This window comes from Vollenhovia emeryi, unplaced genomic scaffold, assembly GCF_000949405.1.
Source record: "Vollenhovia emeryi isolate VEMERY1.0 unplaced genomic scaffold, V.emery_V1.0 DF939281.1, whole genome shotgun sequence".
Classification (NCBI taxonomy): Eukaryota; Metazoa; Arthropoda; class Insecta; order Hymenoptera; family Formicidae; genus Vollenhovia; species Vollenhovia emeryi.
In genome coordinates, this window is record NW_011967085.1 from 199,974 (window position 1) to 217,722 (window position 17,749).

At 43.3% G+C, this 17,749-nt stretch overlaps 2 protein-coding genes across 2 annotated transcripts in view; both read right to left on the reverse strand.

The window, feature by feature from the left end:
- LOC105559329 (protein NRDE2 homolog) overlaps positions 1–17,749 on the reverse strand; it is a 155,210-nt gene that overhangs the window by 79,239 nt on the left and 58,222 nt on the right. The gene's annotated exons all lie outside the window — the stretch shown is intronic.
- Positions 1,490–10,224, reverse strand: LOC105559325 (testicular haploid expressed gene protein-like). Its single transcript, XM_012007530.1, has 7 exons — positions 9,614–10,224; positions 7,713–7,816; positions 7,547–7,639; positions 7,106–7,249; positions 5,959–6,082; positions 5,588–5,813; positions 1,490–1,880 (listed from the first exon to the last, which is right to left on the reverse strand). Exons 1-7 carry the CDS (start codon positions 9,725–9,727, stop codon positions 1,684–1,686), a joined length of 1,002 nt encoding a protein of 333 aa, XP_011862920.1. The 5' UTR covers positions 9,728–10,224; the 3' UTR covers positions 1,490–1,683.

The following is a 17,749-nucleotide window of genomic DNA, read 5'->3' on the forward strand; positions in this document are numbered from 1 at the left end:
GGTTTGAAAATTATGACCTCAAATCAAAACTATGGCCATAATACCTGCCTTTACCCTATATTTATCGTAGAATTCTTGTATTAAGCAAATATTATTGTCAAGTGTGCCAAAAATTAGTAAAATTATTAATTTTTTTTCGTTTTTGATATAAATTCGACCAGCATAGTCTAGAATGTGCTGCGTACTTTAATCCCGTAAAAGAGTTTTGCATTTCTATAAAGCCAATTGAAAGATTACTTCTAACAAAGAATGTCGATAAAACAGTCGGCTTTAGGATTCCCTTAAACTGTTCCGGGGCGAGAGGGAGTATCTCGAGACTGCGCATGATTTGTCGAGCTGACTGAAATGTACCTATACTTTGTGTCTCTAATAATATTTTTGCTTGTACGCTTTTTTCAACTCAGCAAACTTCTTGTCGCTGGTTTTGGAACATAGTCCGAAATAGTTTACCGCGAAAGGTATCGCCCCAGCTTACAGGGTTCGAGTCTAGATCTCGCTACAATCCTCACGTGCTTTGACGGTCGAATTGATAAAGATCGTCGCGGACGGGAGGAAGGTCCAGACGCAAACTCTGGTTGGGATGATATCTTTCGCTATACTTAAACTGTTTCGGGTCGAGAGGTTATCCTAAGACCGCGCGTGACGGTTCGTCGAGCTGGAAAAGAAGGAATACGCAAAAATATTGTCAGACACAAAGATCCAGCCTCACCGTACGCTGCTTTAATCGCTCGTGCTATTTTTTATTTATTATTTATCGCGCATATGGGGGAATTCCGGTCATCTCTTGGCGAAACTCCGGGTACGTTTTCTCGCCATATAAACGTCCCTTTAATATCCCCGGGCGTTAAGGGCGTGTGTCGTATTTCTCGCACATTCCTTCCGCAAAATAAGAAAATGCCAAGAACGAGGTAAAGTCCAACGCGCGCGCGTTATTCCGTGCTCTCTCCTTACGAAGGCGGGGGCGCGGAGTGTCTTTACGAAGTTATGCGGCAGCCAGAATGGCCGTTGCAACATTACGAAACGCTAATCCGTTCCGAGGGGGCGGGTGGATTGCGCGCGGCTGGCCTAATTTACGTCGCCGACGGACGCGGTTACGTCTCGCGCTTTTGCCGCCGGCGCTCTCGCATAATGCAACGAGACAGGCTCGCGTCTGCTTTTTGATATATTGCGTGCAGCGGTATCGCACGACGAATCGCGTGGCGTTTGCGAAATAATGTGTGTCCCGATGTGTGTATGCCCGCGTATGTACCGCGAATACACATCGCGGACTATGGCAAAAGCGCGCTAATAACGCGGTGTGTACCGATTATCTCGCGCGCAGGATTATCATTCTGGTAATATTCGATGCGACCCCAAGCCGTACAACCGGAATTCCATTAAACGAAAACGCACGGGTATCCGGGCCACCGGCGGTATTCAAGTTATTAGATTTCCACTATGAATGATCGTCGTGCTTTTTGTTTTCCAAACGCTGCCATTTATTACAGTTACAGTAACGCACACGGTTTCCGCGGTAAATCGCGCCGTTCGTGTGAATCTGCTGTCACTCCGCGATATTACGCGGGTACACAGCCAGCACGATCAAATATCCTGAATTTTTAATGAGCGTAATCCACACTCGCGTAGACGCGGGCCTCGTGAGTTGACGCACGTGTACAATTCTCGTGTGCTCACGGGGCCGCTTCATCGTTTGAGCGCAGTCCTCAATCTCTTGAACGTGGCTTTCGGATAGGTCTTCGGCTTGGCGAGACTTTTCAGACGCTTGGAGCATCTCGCCTTTAACGCCTCCGGCGACACGGTGAAGGCATCCTCTCGGAGATCCGTTTCCCTGCCCGCCGGACGCTGGGCGGGCTTCGCCAGAGCGATTATTCTCTCGGAAGCTACGGCATTAAACGTTATACCGTACGCTGTATGGTCTCAATCCTATCCATTAACATCGGTTTTCCGCCGGCTTATTCTTATCAACGGGCTTAAGGGTGCGAAGCAAGACTAACTGCGCCGCGCTATGAAACAAATTATTTCGCGCAGCTTCCTAACGGCGAATAATCTCGGGCGAATTTCATTTTACATACAAACCACAGCCGCGTGATATTTGTTTGATTAGTTGCTTGGCAGCTTTGTTACTATGTGCGCATAACGGCAATATGGATTAAATTTCTAAACATGCAGCGCGTATATGCCAACGTCAATTAGCTCAATCGCGATTATGAACATTCGTAAATAAATTTCGAACGAGGTAAAAAGTACAAAGGGATAAAGAGAAGAGAGAGAGAGGAGAATGTCGCGTTAGCTTATGCTGAAATTATCTCGACTGAAAATATTTCGCGAAATGATTTCAATTTCGCACAATACGCTCTATTATTTTCGCTAAAGGTCTCTTTTCTAAAGGACTCTAGTCGTCTGTCAAAATTGAGATAACACGACCACGCGTGGGAAATTCTTCTCGAAATATTAACTACGGCTAAAAATTTGTTTAATATTTGATATTTTAATCTTCCTTCGCCCTTCGCGAAAAGTAGAATGTATATTTTGATTTACGTCCTTTACTTCATAGAACGCCGCGCGGCGCACGTGAGATATATTGTAAAAGTTGCGCGCGCGATCCGTTCCACTATGCTCCCGTATCTCGTATTTTATTACAGACGGATCTCAATGGGAAAACGTTGCTGACTCGCGCGCGATTATGCGCGAAAATTAAAACCGGCTGACTCGCCTTGCGAAGAGGCTTGTGCATCGCGCGCCATTCCCATTATCGCCGAAGGACTCGATGCCCTTGTACGTTTTGTATCAAGCAACGTCTCGCGCGCGAAATTAAATTCCAAGCCGGCGACGAAGGACGTCGGTTACGCTCGACGACAGGCCCAAGAGAAACTTGAGGAGGCACCTCCTTAGGAATATGTTGAGCAGAGGAAGTTAGATGCGACGGACGGCGTGCAAAATGATAGTCGAGCGATTCTAAGAGAACGAGAGAGAGAGAGGGTGGAGGGAAGAGGGACAGAGACACAGAGGGAGAGAGGGAGGGAGTTTTGGTTAACGATACACAGATTCCATCGGACAATCGACTTCTGAATTACTTAAGACTCGTTTGTTTACATTTCTGCCGCACCCTCGTGTCATGACGACGGCTCAAAGGAAAATTAATCTACTGTCGTACGGCCGACCATCGATCGATAGTGGAAGAAGACGTCGTTTAATCAGACGCGGTTGAATAACCGTGCAGCGGGACACACGATATATACGTAGACGAAGCGAAAACTGGAATGGCTGAATTGTACGAAAGATAGACGGATAGATGTAATTTATTTCGTATCTTGGGATTCGCGTCTCCGCCCTCGCTCTGGGGACGGGGTGTAACTAAAACGGCAAAAGGTCAATACAAACAAAAGGGAATAAATAAATGACGATAACAAATATCCAATGTAGAACAGGAATAACAAAAATTGCATGTAAAACGGGTCCAATGAGAAAATAGTTGATAAAATAAAATATTGATATAAATAAATAAATAAAAGTGATATAAAAATAAAACGTGTCATAGAATGGCTCGGAGATTGCATTCGCGTGCACAAGCGCGTAAGTGACGTTAAGAAGAATTATCGAGCGTGAGACAAACGAGAGAACGAAAACAAACGACTAATGTCATTGCGAGCGACGTTCTCATTAAATAATTACAATACCGGCGAGAATGCCGCTAACATTACGGTAGGAAATAGCGCTGCGGGCAGGGTAGGTCTGCAGCGAGCAGTACGGTAAGCATAGCGCGGCGTTGCTGGCAGATCGGCAACAAAACACGTTTCGTGTGCCGCGGGCTTAATGTGTAGATCGTGTCCCGTTTATCTCTCCTGTGTCCATATCAAACGCTACAAAATCGTTACCTCGCAGTTATGGTTGAGCGGAAAGATAACGCGAATTCTGCATTATATCACGAGTTCAGTGATATCCGAAACTAATAGTGGGAATATTCGACGTCGATCGATTACCGGAGGTGTACGCCGCGCGCGGGGAAATTGTATTAATTCCGTAAATTTTTGCCGAATCTCCGTCCAATTAACGATCCCACATAAAAAAACATTTTCGCCGGTCGACGCCGCCGAAACGGTAATCCAGCCGAGATTCATTTTTCACCCACCGATGGACGCCGTGAGGCGCGGGCGTTTGTTGCGATTGTTAACGATACATAGAGCAATTTTATTTTTATTCCGCGATACGCGAAATACCCTCGCGGAATCTCGATGTTACCGCATAAGCCATTGAACAGTCGCAACCGCCGACGAGCAAATCCGACGTCTTTCTCGGTGTGGCGGAATGTGGGGTCGACGAAATCACGGATTTGCTACGTAGGGTGTCCCAGAATCACCGAGATGCGATATCAACGCAATCCTCCGTAAGGAACAACGGAAAATCGAATCAAGGAGAATAGCAGATATTTTAATAACATTTCCAGCTGCGCGCGACGGTATTCGATGTGAAAAAGAATGCGATTGCCTTACTTCGTGAACGCAAAGGCTTGTTCTTCAATTAATTTCAACGAGGCATAAATATAACGGCGTTTTAATTCAACGCTCGATTCTCACGGCGCAAGTATTCCCATTAAAATTTATATTTAAAAATTCCCAACGAATAACGTGACTTCTCTCATGAAACGCTCGTCAAGGAAAAATTTAGCTGGAGTTCGCGTTGAATCTCGACGGAGAGATGTCCGCTGGGACACCCCGCGTATCAGCTTACTTACGACATCCAATAGCATGTAACAGTATTGGTGCGGGGACGCGATATAGGCAACAACGAGAATGTCGCTTCCTTCGGGATCGATGGCGACGATCCCTCCGCGTATCGAGCGGAGAGATCGAAGCGGGAGAATCGTAGTGATAATAATTCTGCCGTCATAACCTAAAAAGCAGTATCTCCATTTTTTGGCCATTGTAGTTAACTCACTGTCTATGTTTCTCAGAGAAATATCCGTTGTCCTACAAGGCTAGAAAGCAGTAAATGCACTAGATTAACGTAAAATAATTTATACACGTTGCAGTATGTCCACCTGTTATCAGCAATTCATAAGCTAAACCGCAGTAAGCGCTGTCTACAAGCCTTAAAAACAGTCTCTCCCACTAATATTGGAGTTACTGCTTTTTAGGTCCAGTATCAAAGTGGCTAGTTAGCTTAACTGGTTGTTAAGTAATGATGCCAACCACTGATACAAAATTCGGTAAGCTATTTACGAGGGTTGGATGTTAACAAGTTGCATTTTCACAAATAAGCTTAAAAAAATATACATATATATACCGATATATTTGTGTACATATATTGTGTTTATATATACATATTGTATATAACCTTGTAAATAGCTTATCGAATTTTGTATCAGTGGTTAGCATACACTACTTAACAACTAGTTAAGCTAAATGGCTACTGCGATACTGGGTCTTAGTCTGGCAACGAGCGACGAAGTTAACGTTATTGTACGACAACATAACCTCTCATTCCGTTTCTTAAATGCGCGTTTTCTCAAAACTAACACAATTTGGGAGCTACTGCTTTCTAAGTCAGGAGGGCGGAATTTTAATACCAATGACGGGACACGTGTTACCAATGACTCTCGTCGCGGCAGGCGAAACGGCGCCCGGTATTCGCAACGGCACCTCCGGACGTTTCTTGCGAGTCGCGAGTCTCTCCATTCGCTTGGTGATACGATAGACGAGCGCGCGCGGCGGCACCTCGAAAGGATCCCTAAACTTCGGCTCGTGTCGGATCGTGGGTAAGGCTAAGAAATACAGTCGCTCCATGTTGATCGGCCTCCACTTCTTCCTCTTACCCTGAAAATATCGGAGCGCGCGATCGATCGATCGATCGAGCGAGCGAGCGAGCGAGCGAGCGGCCACGTCGCCGGAATTCGCGACGCGTCCAACATTTTTATCTAGATCGATTAATATTGATTTATGAGGGAGCGACGTCGCTTACGGGCTTCCTTCTTTTGGGTCTCGCGGCGACTTTGGGCGCAGCTAGTCTTTCCAGAACCCGCATGTGCCTTTGCCAGTCTTCTGGTTTTGCGAGAACCCTGTGCAGTTTCGCCAGTCGTTTTCTCCTGGATGTGAGAGAGAGAAAGAGAGAGCGGCGGGCATTTTATCGCGGAAATTTGGGTTTCAAGACGCTTTACCGCGGAAAAATCTCCCGGAGATTGATTAACGTTCCATCGGTGGCTTAAGAAGACTTACGTCATTAGCGACTTTGCGATTTCATTCACGTCGGTTATACAAATTATCGAGCAAGTGAAAAGAATGGCGATGTTATCGCAGGTCCGTATTGCAATCGTAAGAGGAAAAAATTCTTACAGTTTTTCTTCCAATAATTAGATGAGGTCAGAGATTTCGAGAGCGATAGAGATGTTTGATGTGATTTCAGAGATCGTTGAGCACCGGCGGAAAATTAAAGAATCTCTGTAAGGATGAAAAATGTGGCGGACTGTGGCGGATTGTGGCCGAACCTTCCGTATATATCGCGGTCTATCGCGGAAAACTATTAAATTGATGTTTCCGATTGTAACCTGATGATCAACGATCGTAACCATTGCAGTAACTACCCGGGGTAAACGCAATCTCTCAAATTTCATTGTGCACTATTAATAATTACTTCCGGTGCAATATCAGATGACCTTTCGTTAATTAAACGTAGAATTTGCATCCAATTCCAGCGCGATCAATACAGAAGGGTTTATAAGCTTACGTTTTGTTACTTGCCAGCCGGTATTGTTGCGGCTTTATGAAATCAAGCTAATTATTTAACGGGTAATTAATATCGTTAACATCTATCTGTGCAGTTGAATTATTTTCCCTGCGGCGGTTTAAGCCCGGAATTCCATTTCATCGAAATTCGCGACACCAAACGCGCGATAAAAAGTAAGGATAAGAAAGGAAGTTCGATACGATAAGCCGGCTGTTTAGCCCGGCGGTTTCCGGGGCGATTAAAATAGTCATGACGCTTCCCGCGTCCCTCCCGTGCGTCGTGGGAGATCGGTTACTCGTGTGAATATGAGAGATTGTGTGTCTAGGATGCGCGTGTCGTTCGCAGAGAAAAAGTGACGTGATGGTGGGAAATGTATCGGCCTTACTTTTTCCTCGCTTCACGTTCTTGACGCGCGTTGCAGAATACACGATACCGCTGGTACCGCGACTTTCGTACCTTCACCAGCAGATCGCTCACGGTTGCCTTCATGTTTTTGGTAGCTGCCAATTTCATCGTCTCCAGCAGAAGTCTAACGTTTAAGGTATATCGCTCTTGAGTCACCGTATATATATCATCGATCAAGCCCGAGCTATCAATTTTCCGACGCTATCGAAGGTGCGAATAATGTTGAAAATATATACGCAAAAATAATGTTCGGTGCTTAGACTTTTAAATGACGTCCCCCTAAAAGCGGGAATAACGTAACAAATATCTGAAAGTGCCGCGATATCTCGCCAGCTTTCCCCGGTAATATTAATCTAAGATTTATTTTCAACTCAAGTTTCTTATCGAGAGCGTCTTCAGCATCGAGGAAATAGATGTGCACCTTCTCTTGGGCAATGCCAGATCGACGATACGCTTGCTGCTCCTCGCCGCGAGCGTCTTGGGGTGAATGCGCGGGTAAGGGGGCGGCGCCGCTCTGCGCGATAATAAATTTTCTAGAGGACTCGCGATAACCTGACGAGTACAAGAGCGGACGACTGTGCACTTACGCGGGATCGTATTTCTTGGTTACGAATTTCGGTTGCGCCATAACCCGGATGCGCCTCGAGGCGCGGCCCCTGCGAGCCGCGCGCGGAACCGTAAAAGGACGCGCCTGCAAAAATATATATATATACACACATATATATATAATATATAATATATATACGTCGATATAAGTATCCGAGAAAAGACACAAAGGCCCCTTTAGTGCGCGCGAACGCCGCTCGAGCATCTGCTCCATCGATCGTTTTCAACTGAACGTTTTTCCGCGGGAGGAAAGCTCTGTCTCTCATAACGACTGTTTGATTTCACGGCGGATATCTCAACTTGTATTTAACGTCCGGAAATATTCGGAGCAGGTGACGTCTCGATTCGATTTTCTTATTTCGTGCAATTTCAACTGCAAAATCCGCGTTTACTCGCGGAGGGAGCCCGCGCCGCTGCCCCGACACTAAAGACGCGATCTCGGTTCTCCGTTAATGAAGTCCCGGGGCGGCGGATCGAGACATCGAGGACGCGAGTGATACCGTTGTACCGTCGGAATGCGCATTTCAATCCTCCCCGATATCACGGGAAATAATAAAATAAAAGAGTGAGAACGAGTCTACTGTCCTAATCTAAAAAGCAGTATCTCCATTTTTTGGCCATTGTAGTTAACTCACTTTCTGTTTCTTAGAGAAATATCCGTTGTCCTACAAGGACATACTGCAACGTGTACAAGTTATTTTATGTTAATCCAGTGCTTTTACTGCTTTCTCGTCTTGTAGGACAACGGATATTTTTCTAAGAAACATAGAAAGTGAGTTAAGGGAATCCTAAAGCCGTCTGTTTTATCGACATTCTTTGTTAGAAGTAATCTTTTAATTGGCTTTATAAAAATGCAAAACTTTTTTACGGAATTAAAGTACGCAGCAAAATCTAGACTATGCTGTTCGACTTTATATCAAAAACGAGAAAAAATGAAAAATTTTACTAATTTTTGGTACACTTGGCAACAATATTTGCTCGATACAAGAATTCTACAATAAATATATACAAAATGAGACCAGCATACTCTAGGGACAACATATAAGAACAATATCGTCCAATTAGAATTGAGACTAATAGCCTAGAAAAAAAGATTACTTGTAATAAACACAAATCCAGAAATCCAAGTCTAGAGGAAGAGAAAATGAGCAGTGTGGTGTGTCGAAATAGTTGCCGGCTTTTTCGAGAGAGGTCGCTGCCAAACATACATTTAGATTGTCAGTAAAGCCATAGTGTTGACGATGCTAGAATTCGATCAAAAATCTCGGTCTGAGCGATGTGTAGCTAATAAAATTGCTGCTCTTTCGTAAAAGTTGCAAATTGATTGGCTATAAATTTCTCGGACCGAGTAGAAGTTGGAATTAAAACTGTCGATAATTAACTATCTTATCGATACTGATTGAGTTTGCCAGCGGCTTTAGGATCCCCTACGGCAGAAGTGTCCATAGGCAAAAGGCTCCAGTTTTTTTCGCATTCGATTTTGGTCACAAAGTAGGTACCGAACGAAAGGTCTCGTCAAGCTGATTACAGATACGTCAGTCTCAGAGTGTATATATTTAACGTTCCAGAGATATCGGACTCCAAAGGTTTCATTCCAGTTTAAACAAACGGTTGGTGTCTGTCCAGACGGCTTCATCGCTTACGTCCTAGGAATTTTTGGAACCCAATATTTCTGGAACGTTAAATAGGTACACTCTGAGACTGACATATCTGTAATCAGCTTGATGAGATCTTTCGTTTGGTACCTACTTTGTGACCAAAATTGAATGCTAAAAAATGGAGCCGATCTTGTTCTCACTGTTTTCAAAAAATAAAAAAAACGTTCCTTATTCCGAGTAAGCGTAAACGAAAGAATATTGTCGTAGAAAATGGGCGTGCGTACCAGGACATGCGGATCGACTCTGCCGAGTCTCCTCCAGTTCGGACGCGCCAAGAGCGCGGTGTGTTCCTTGCGCGATAAATGAGTCAGGGCGTATTTAACTCTCAGCGAAGGCATCTTATCGCCGCTGCTCTTTTTCGCTCCTCGTTTCCGTCGGATTTTCCCGGCGCTCGGCGCGCTGATGAGCAAGCGTTTCCGGTATGCTTAATTATTAAATTATACCCGCGTCGCTTTAACGATCCCCGGGCGGGAAAACAATGCGTTTCACGGAGACCCGCGGGTGAATTGTACCGAAAATTAACTCGACACACTTTCGCGGCTAGCACCGTAATTTTTTTCGCCGCCGTTGAGGCGCGGGGGATGTACCACGAGAAAATTTTGCGGGACTCGGGACAGCGCGTGACAGAGGGATCGTGGATGAACAAAATACGAGCGGGTCGAACGAGCTCGAATTTTATTTCACACCGCAGTTTTCAAGGCTGTCTCGGCATTAAACGCGGCGCGCTCTCTCTTTCTCCCTCGCGTGCACGTATACTCTTCTAAAAGCGTTCTACGACGAATATTCCATCACGTTGAGGACCGCGGGGGGTCGCGTATAACTACGTGACAATGTTCTAACTACACATGACAACGCAGTAAAATTCGCCGCATAAACGCGCCCGCGCATTTGCATTCGCCGAATATCTGACAAACTCCAAATCACCGGAGAAATCTGCCGTAATAAAGTTCCGCCGGTGTGTATGACAAATTAACTGACGCGTCAGTGATTTTCGCGCGCCTGAAATATAGCGTTTCGCGAAAAATATTTCACGGCGCGCAATTGTATGAAATAACCCGAGTTTCCCTCGGGCGCCGCTTAAAAATGCACGCGGGAAGATTGAAGAAACAAGGATCGACTAACCACGTGCTATTATGCACTCTTAACGCACGACGGAAAGAGTCGAGAGGCTCGTAAATTCACGGGCGGACGGCCGAAGGGCGAGAGGAGAGGATGTGTCATTTTCTGGCTCGTGCAAATCGAGGTCTCGACTCGTAACGCGGATAAAAGTTTATCCAATAAAGGGATCTTTTAGGGAATCTATTGGTTTTATTCGTATCGAATCGTCCACGAGAACGCACGGGCCATTCAAGGATCCCTGGTTATCTTTTTCTTTCCCCTCTCTCTCTCTCTCTCTCTCTCTCTCTCTCTCTCTCTCTCTCTCTCTCTCTCTCTCTCTCTCTCTCTCGCTCCCGCTCTCTCGCTTTTCGGTCGCACTTTCGCCTCTGGCATCTTCCCTTATAGCTGCTCTCCTAGTTTCGACTCGTTCCACCGTTTCCGCTTCCCTCTGGCTCCGAAACTGACCTCTCTCTCTCCCTCTGTCAACCCCGCATGGGAAATCTCAAATACGAGTCTGTTTACCTGGCACTTGAAATCCCGGTGGATATCGATGATAAGATTTCGCCCCCGTCGCCCTCGCCCTATACCGCTCCACCGCGTCACGTTTCCTGCAACCCTTCTCCCTTCCCGTCCTCTTCATGGCACAATTCTCCGTTTAGATTATGCAATTTGTATCGCGCGTGTTAACTACCTTTGCGGTCCAACCGTTGCGAGCGCAATAATAGCTCTCGTCGTATCAGGTCGCTGGAACTTCCCACGAGAACTACGAATTCGTTCTGGAAACGTACGACGCGGATGATTGCGACATGATTGATCTCAGGATGCATACGTTACGTTACGCGATATTATTGGGATAATTAAGGCTTTCGTCATACGAAATCGTGCAATTTGATATTCTGTATCAGGCACGTAACGAATCGAGTCAGATTGCAATATTGGTCTTGTTTCAGGAAAAGCGAATTCCGTCAATCATTATAGTTCCAATTGCACTAATATTCGTATATTTCTTACCTTCAAATGATAAGCGTGAGAAACAGAAGGGGATCCTAAAGCCGCTGGCGAACTCGATCAGTGTCGATAAAATAGACGTCAATCATCGACATTTTTAATTCCAAGTTCTACTTTAGGGCTGTGATTGGTTAAAAACATATTAAGAGTATACTTAAGATGGTCTTAAATACATAGTAAGAACGGACTATGAATGCCGGTCTAGACCTCAGACTTCGTGTTCACGATGCTAGAATTTGGCCCTAGACATTTATAGCCAATCAATTTGCAACTTTTACGAAAGAGCAGCAATTTTATTAGTTACACATTGCTCAGGCCGAGATTTCGGATCGAATTCTAACATCGTCAACACCATGGCTTTACTGACAATCTGACAGATGTTTTGGCAGCGACCTCTCTTGAAAAAGCCGGCAACTATTTCTATACACTATACTGCTCTTTTTTCTTCTAGACTTGCGTTTATTAGAAGTAATCTTTTTTCTAGGCTATTAATTTTAGTTCTAATTGTACGATATTGTTCTTATATGTTGTTCCTGTTACGGACATTTATGAGCGGATACTATTAAGCCCAAAGTATTGTGCAGATCAATCCCCTCTGTGGGAAAATATTTTCACTCTACTTGAAACTTGAAATCGTTGTAGCCGTGAGAGATGAAGTTCAGCCATCTTTTACAATAGGCTTTACAATCGGAAATGCTAGTTTAAAACTGTGTTTTACAACACTGTGTAACCGCTAACAACCGCTAACAACGCACGTTTACGCAATTGTAGAATGGCCTTAACATCAATATTATAATTTCCTACTCAACAATTGATAAATGTAATATAACACCCATGTTATATTACATTAATATTGAAATTATGCAACTGTTACTTAAGGTGTTCACTGGGTTATGGGCCGATTGCTCGCAGAAGCACTTTGAGGGTTAATATTATTTTATAGAACAAGTATATCTTAACAAAAAACAAGATGGACATAAATGCCACAAGGATTCAAATGTGCTATTAAGTATATGAGGTCACCGACCTCTGCAAGCAAATATTTATTAGTAAAGTCAAAAGATACAATGTTTTGCGAAAATTTTTACAGCTCTTTAAGACTTGACAATATCGCATATTTTTAAATATGTTTTTAAATGTGCATTTATATCCTAGCATATCAATGCATTTGGTCAATAGTGCATTAAGTAATATTTTTTAATTAAAAAAATCATAGAATTTATGGAAACCAAAGAAAGGGACCCCCGACCAAAGCACCCATACTAACCGCTCTTTCGTGCAGGAGCCACCTTAATTTAATAGTAAAAAAACTCATCCTTCAGAAATTTTTAAACAAATGCTCGAATCTCCCATTTGCGGTCGTGCGAAACAATTTTTATAAAACGCAGATTTTTCTCCGAATAAATCAAGACACGGAGCATTAAAGCGAAGCACATTTCTCTTAGAAATAAATCGTAATGTTTTATGGCTGATGCATTTTAACCATGGTTTGTGCGCAAATTAATTTAACAGAGTGCAAGCGAAGTGAAAAACCCAGGATCAGAGACTACCCAGCTGTTTTTATCGCAATGCACAAAACGCAATGCATACGTGTTACGATATATTCTCTTTAATAGTTCAACTTCTCCCGCGCTATTTTTTTCCGTATTTTTAAAAAAATGAAAATATCGAGTGTAATAATTTTCTCTCGTTCTCTATCTTTTTCGAAATTTCTTTGATTAGATGTCGCGATGCGGCGATAAGCGGGTTGCATCAACCTAGGCGGAAATGTTGTTTTACAAAATCCAGTAGAGCTGAAATTTCGACTTCGGGAATATTCGTCCATGGTGCGGATGAAATTGGGATTTGTCGGATTTGTGGATGCTCCGCATTGCGCTACGGCGTTACGGATATCCGGATTTTTCAATATAGCAGGTAATCTCAATCACGCTCTCCCCCCCCCCCCTCTCTCTTTCTCTATCCCTTTTTCCCTCTCTCCAGTTCTCTCTCTCTCTCTCTCTCTCTCTCTCTCTCTCTCTCTCTCTCTCTTTTTATAACATATCGTGACGCGCAAACCGTATTAATTTGCACCGGAATATTTGCCATCACTGACGTTTGAAATTTTATAATATACATACACCACTCTGGATATACATATACGAAACGCTCTATTTTTCTCGTTATTCGGCCGTTCGCAACTTTTCCTCTTCACACCGCTCACGCCAGAATAGAGATAATATGCCCAATGGAAATTCCGCAGATACCGCTAACAACGGCCTCCTCGCTTTCCATTTGATTGGCGAGTAACATATTAAACCGGCCAAGGGAAGAAAGCGCTTCGTTGTTCGAGCGCTATCGATTTGATCGCGATAGCTTCTCGCGGTCCACGTGAAAAATTCAGGCGCGCAAAATCGACGATTTACCAGGAGAAACTATTCGCGGGGAAAAAGGATCTGTCGGCGCGACGATTAATTTGTCTGCACCGATAGAAAAATATGTAGTATTTAAAACTATAATTGCATAGTAAAATAATTATAGTCAGGAATATCACCTTTATAGTAATTATTACTATAATATTAGTCATAGCAATCATATATTATATGCGCAACGTCACTTTAAAATAAAAAGTAATATGTCACTCACTGATACGAGTCGCAACAGCAAAGTTGTACATCGCTAATTGTATATGTTAAACTAACAATACAAAAATGTATACGATTATTATAGACTAATTATGCAAAATCGAAACTGTTGTATTAAATATATTTTATATTTTTTTATATTTTATATTTTTAAAATAGGTATTTATTAAAACAATTATATAGAATACTGAAAGTCTTCTTTTTAAATATGAACTCACAAAATTTTATACGCATGGTTTTGTCTCTAACACTTATTCGAATGCTCGTTGGAATCATTTGAATAAATAAAATAAAAGCACAGAACAGATAATTCATTTTGCACAAGTAGCAAATAACAAAAATGTAAGACACTTATGTACCTTGCGATTTCTCTGCCGTTGCTCGATCCCGCCTGCTCCTCCTCTCAAATTTTCTTGTTGCACTTACACTCACAGCACTAACTCGCGAAATTTCGGACACTCCCGTACGCGATGTAAAATACCGTGAAATGCAGTAAGCGACGTTCTTTACTTCCTGCCCGTTCGAGTTGCGAAGAACGACAGAGCGAATTACAGCGCGAACGCCGAAGTCGCACAAATATCTCTCTCTTCCCGAAAATGGAACAGGTTACACGAAATCGATAGATAGTTAAAAGCGCGGTGCGTAAACTTAACCGCGACAACGTACCACGGTTTACTTTCATATTTTAAATGAGTAAGGGCAACTTTCACCAAGCTCCGGTTAACACAAACGGTCTAGTGACATGCAGGATTGCAATCGAAGCTGATATATTTTCTCAACTCACATATTCTCTCCGATATCAGCTTCGGTTGCAATCCTGCATGTTACTAGACCGTTTGGCTTAACCGGAGCTTGGTGAAAGTTGCCCTTAGTCTCGTAAAATATCCATGTACGAGTACACGTTAATAAAGAGCCGTCGCCTCAACGAGCAATTCGTTTCTCATTACAAGTTGTAGAAACTTAATAATTAATCTAGTAGCGTTACTTGTCACTGATAAAGGAGTCCAAATCAATAGCGTTTTATCCTTACATTCTTCACGATCGAGTCTTGGAAACCAACAACGCAAAAACAATATCACGCACGGAGCGACTCGCGCCACTGCTTGCCGGCTCAACGTTCGGCGAGCGAATGAGAGCGCGGCGACCTTCAGGTACAATGATGGTACGCAAAAACATTGTACGTCACCGCGCCGAGTGAAAAATAACAAAAAAACGTTGAGAATTCGTTGGCCCATCTACATAATGGAAAATTCCGTACTTATCACTCGCTCGTCGAACGTCGAGCCGGCAGGCAGCAGCGAGAGTTGTTCCGTGCGTGATATTATTTTTACGTTACCGGTTTCCAAGACTCGATCGCGAAGAATGTAGGGATAAAACGCTATTGATTTGTACACCTTTATCAGTGACAAGTAACGTTACTCGATTAATTATTAAGATTCTAAAACTTGTAATGAGAAACGAATTGCATGTTGAAGCGACGGCTCTTTATCAACGTGTACATAGATATTTTACGAGACCAACTCATCTAAAACATTAATGTAAACCGTGGTACTTTGTCGCGGTTACATCTCGTTTACGCACCGCGCTTTTAACTATCTATCGATTTCGTGTAATCTGTTCCATTTTCGGGAAGAGAGAAATTTGTGCGACTTCTGCGTTCACGGTGTAGGTAATTCGCTCTGTCGTTCTTCGCAATTCGAACGGGCAGGAAGTAAAGAACGTCGCTTACTGCATTTCACGGTATTTTACATCGCGTACGGGAGTGTCCGAAATTTCGCGAGTGAGTGCTGTGAGTGTAAGTGCAACAAGAAAATCTGAGAGGAGGAGCAGGGCCCAGGCGGCATCGGGTAACGGCAGAGAAATCGCAAGGTAAGTGTCTTACATTTTTGTTATTTGCTACTTGTGCAAAATGGATCATCTGTTCTGTGCTTTTATTTTATTACGCAAAAACATTGTACGTCACCGCGCCGAGTGAAAAACAACAAAAAACCGTTGAGAATTCGTTGTCCCGCCTACGAAATGGAAAATTCCGTACTTAATATTTTACATTACTTTGTTCCGTGACAGTTACCACGTTTTGCGTATCATTCTGCGGACTTATTGGTATTGATTAAATTAACGACTAATTCTAATTACTAAAATTCTAATTACTAAGATTAGAGATTTTACCTCAATAGTTGTTAGCTCCTATGATCTTTTTAAAATCCGGAATTTGTTTATAATTTTTTTCTTTATATAAATATACACAAAGTATTATTGCATATATTGTACTCGTATATTATATTGCTATGTTGCTGTAATATTACATTGTAATATTTCTGAAGGCGGACATTTTACCGTTGCTGCAAGATTGCAGCAGCGTTGCAGCAACATTTCGCAGCGTTTAGGCAATGTTGCAATCTTGCGATGAATTATTGTTACAATGTTGCTGAAACCTTGCTGTGCTGTATGGGAAATGTGGTTGGCTCCTAAAATGACTATAAATCATAGTGAGTTTATGGTAACTGCAACCAGTTTTTCTGTCAGTGTGTCTTATTCAAGTTATCCATTCATTTCTACGGCGGCGGTCGTAACAATTATCGAGGTGCTGTATACATTGAAAGGAGGGCGTGAAAAGAGTTCGCGCGGAACACCGTGAAATTCTCTAGATTTCTCTCTCTCTTTTCCTCCCCGTCTCGCTCTCTCTCTCCGTCCCTGTCCGTGCAAGCTCGATGGCCGAACTCGAAAAACTTGGAGGATGACCCCATTCGTCGTCGGGATCAGCGCGGAAGATACGACGGAGCGGAGAAAAGTTATCTCGCATCTGCGATCGCGGGAATGGAGCGCGGAACGCGCGTTTTTCTTCCTGCTTCATTCCGGGATGTCGAATGGCATAATTTAGTCGCAATTGCCGTAGTTCATGGGATGGCTGAAATCATCCGACTGCGTTCGCGCGAAGTCATATCGGCGCGCAGCGCGCCCGGAGAGCCGAGCCCTATTTTTGTACGTACGTATTCAGCGAGCGTAGCGAACCTGCCCTCCTCCCCCGCGCCGCGCTAAGCAAAGTCATTTGTGTCTCCGGTTTCGTTAGCGATGAATAATTCCCTCACATCCGATCGGTTTACCTAAAATCCTCCTCTCCCGAGAGCGATACGAATTTGTATTTTTTTCACCTATTCATTTTCGTAATTTCTAGTCCGACGAAGTTGACGTATTATATGTATGTACATATCGCATACACCGCCATGTGTATACGTAACGTTTAAAGTTACGGGTCGAAGCAAACAAATTTCAGATGCAAGATTATTAATCTCTCCTGCATAAAATAACTGTTTATCTAATAAATGCACTTGCCCCATTTTTCTAACCGATGTCACAGAGAAGAGGAAGCTATGGATTTGTCTACGAGTAACTTAGGGGTTGCGTGGTATTATAAGGGTATACGCCTCATAAAGATTTCAGTTTGACTCGTCGTTTTAAAAATTCCCTTTATTTCACCGGAAGATATCAAATTTTTACGTTCACTCCGGCAAATCAAATATTTTAACCGAGTTCATTTTATGTCCCGCGATACGAGATTACACATTTGAAACGAACAAACTTGCCTTTTGATCAAAATATTTAAACCGTTTGCCGATGTATCTTTTAAATAAC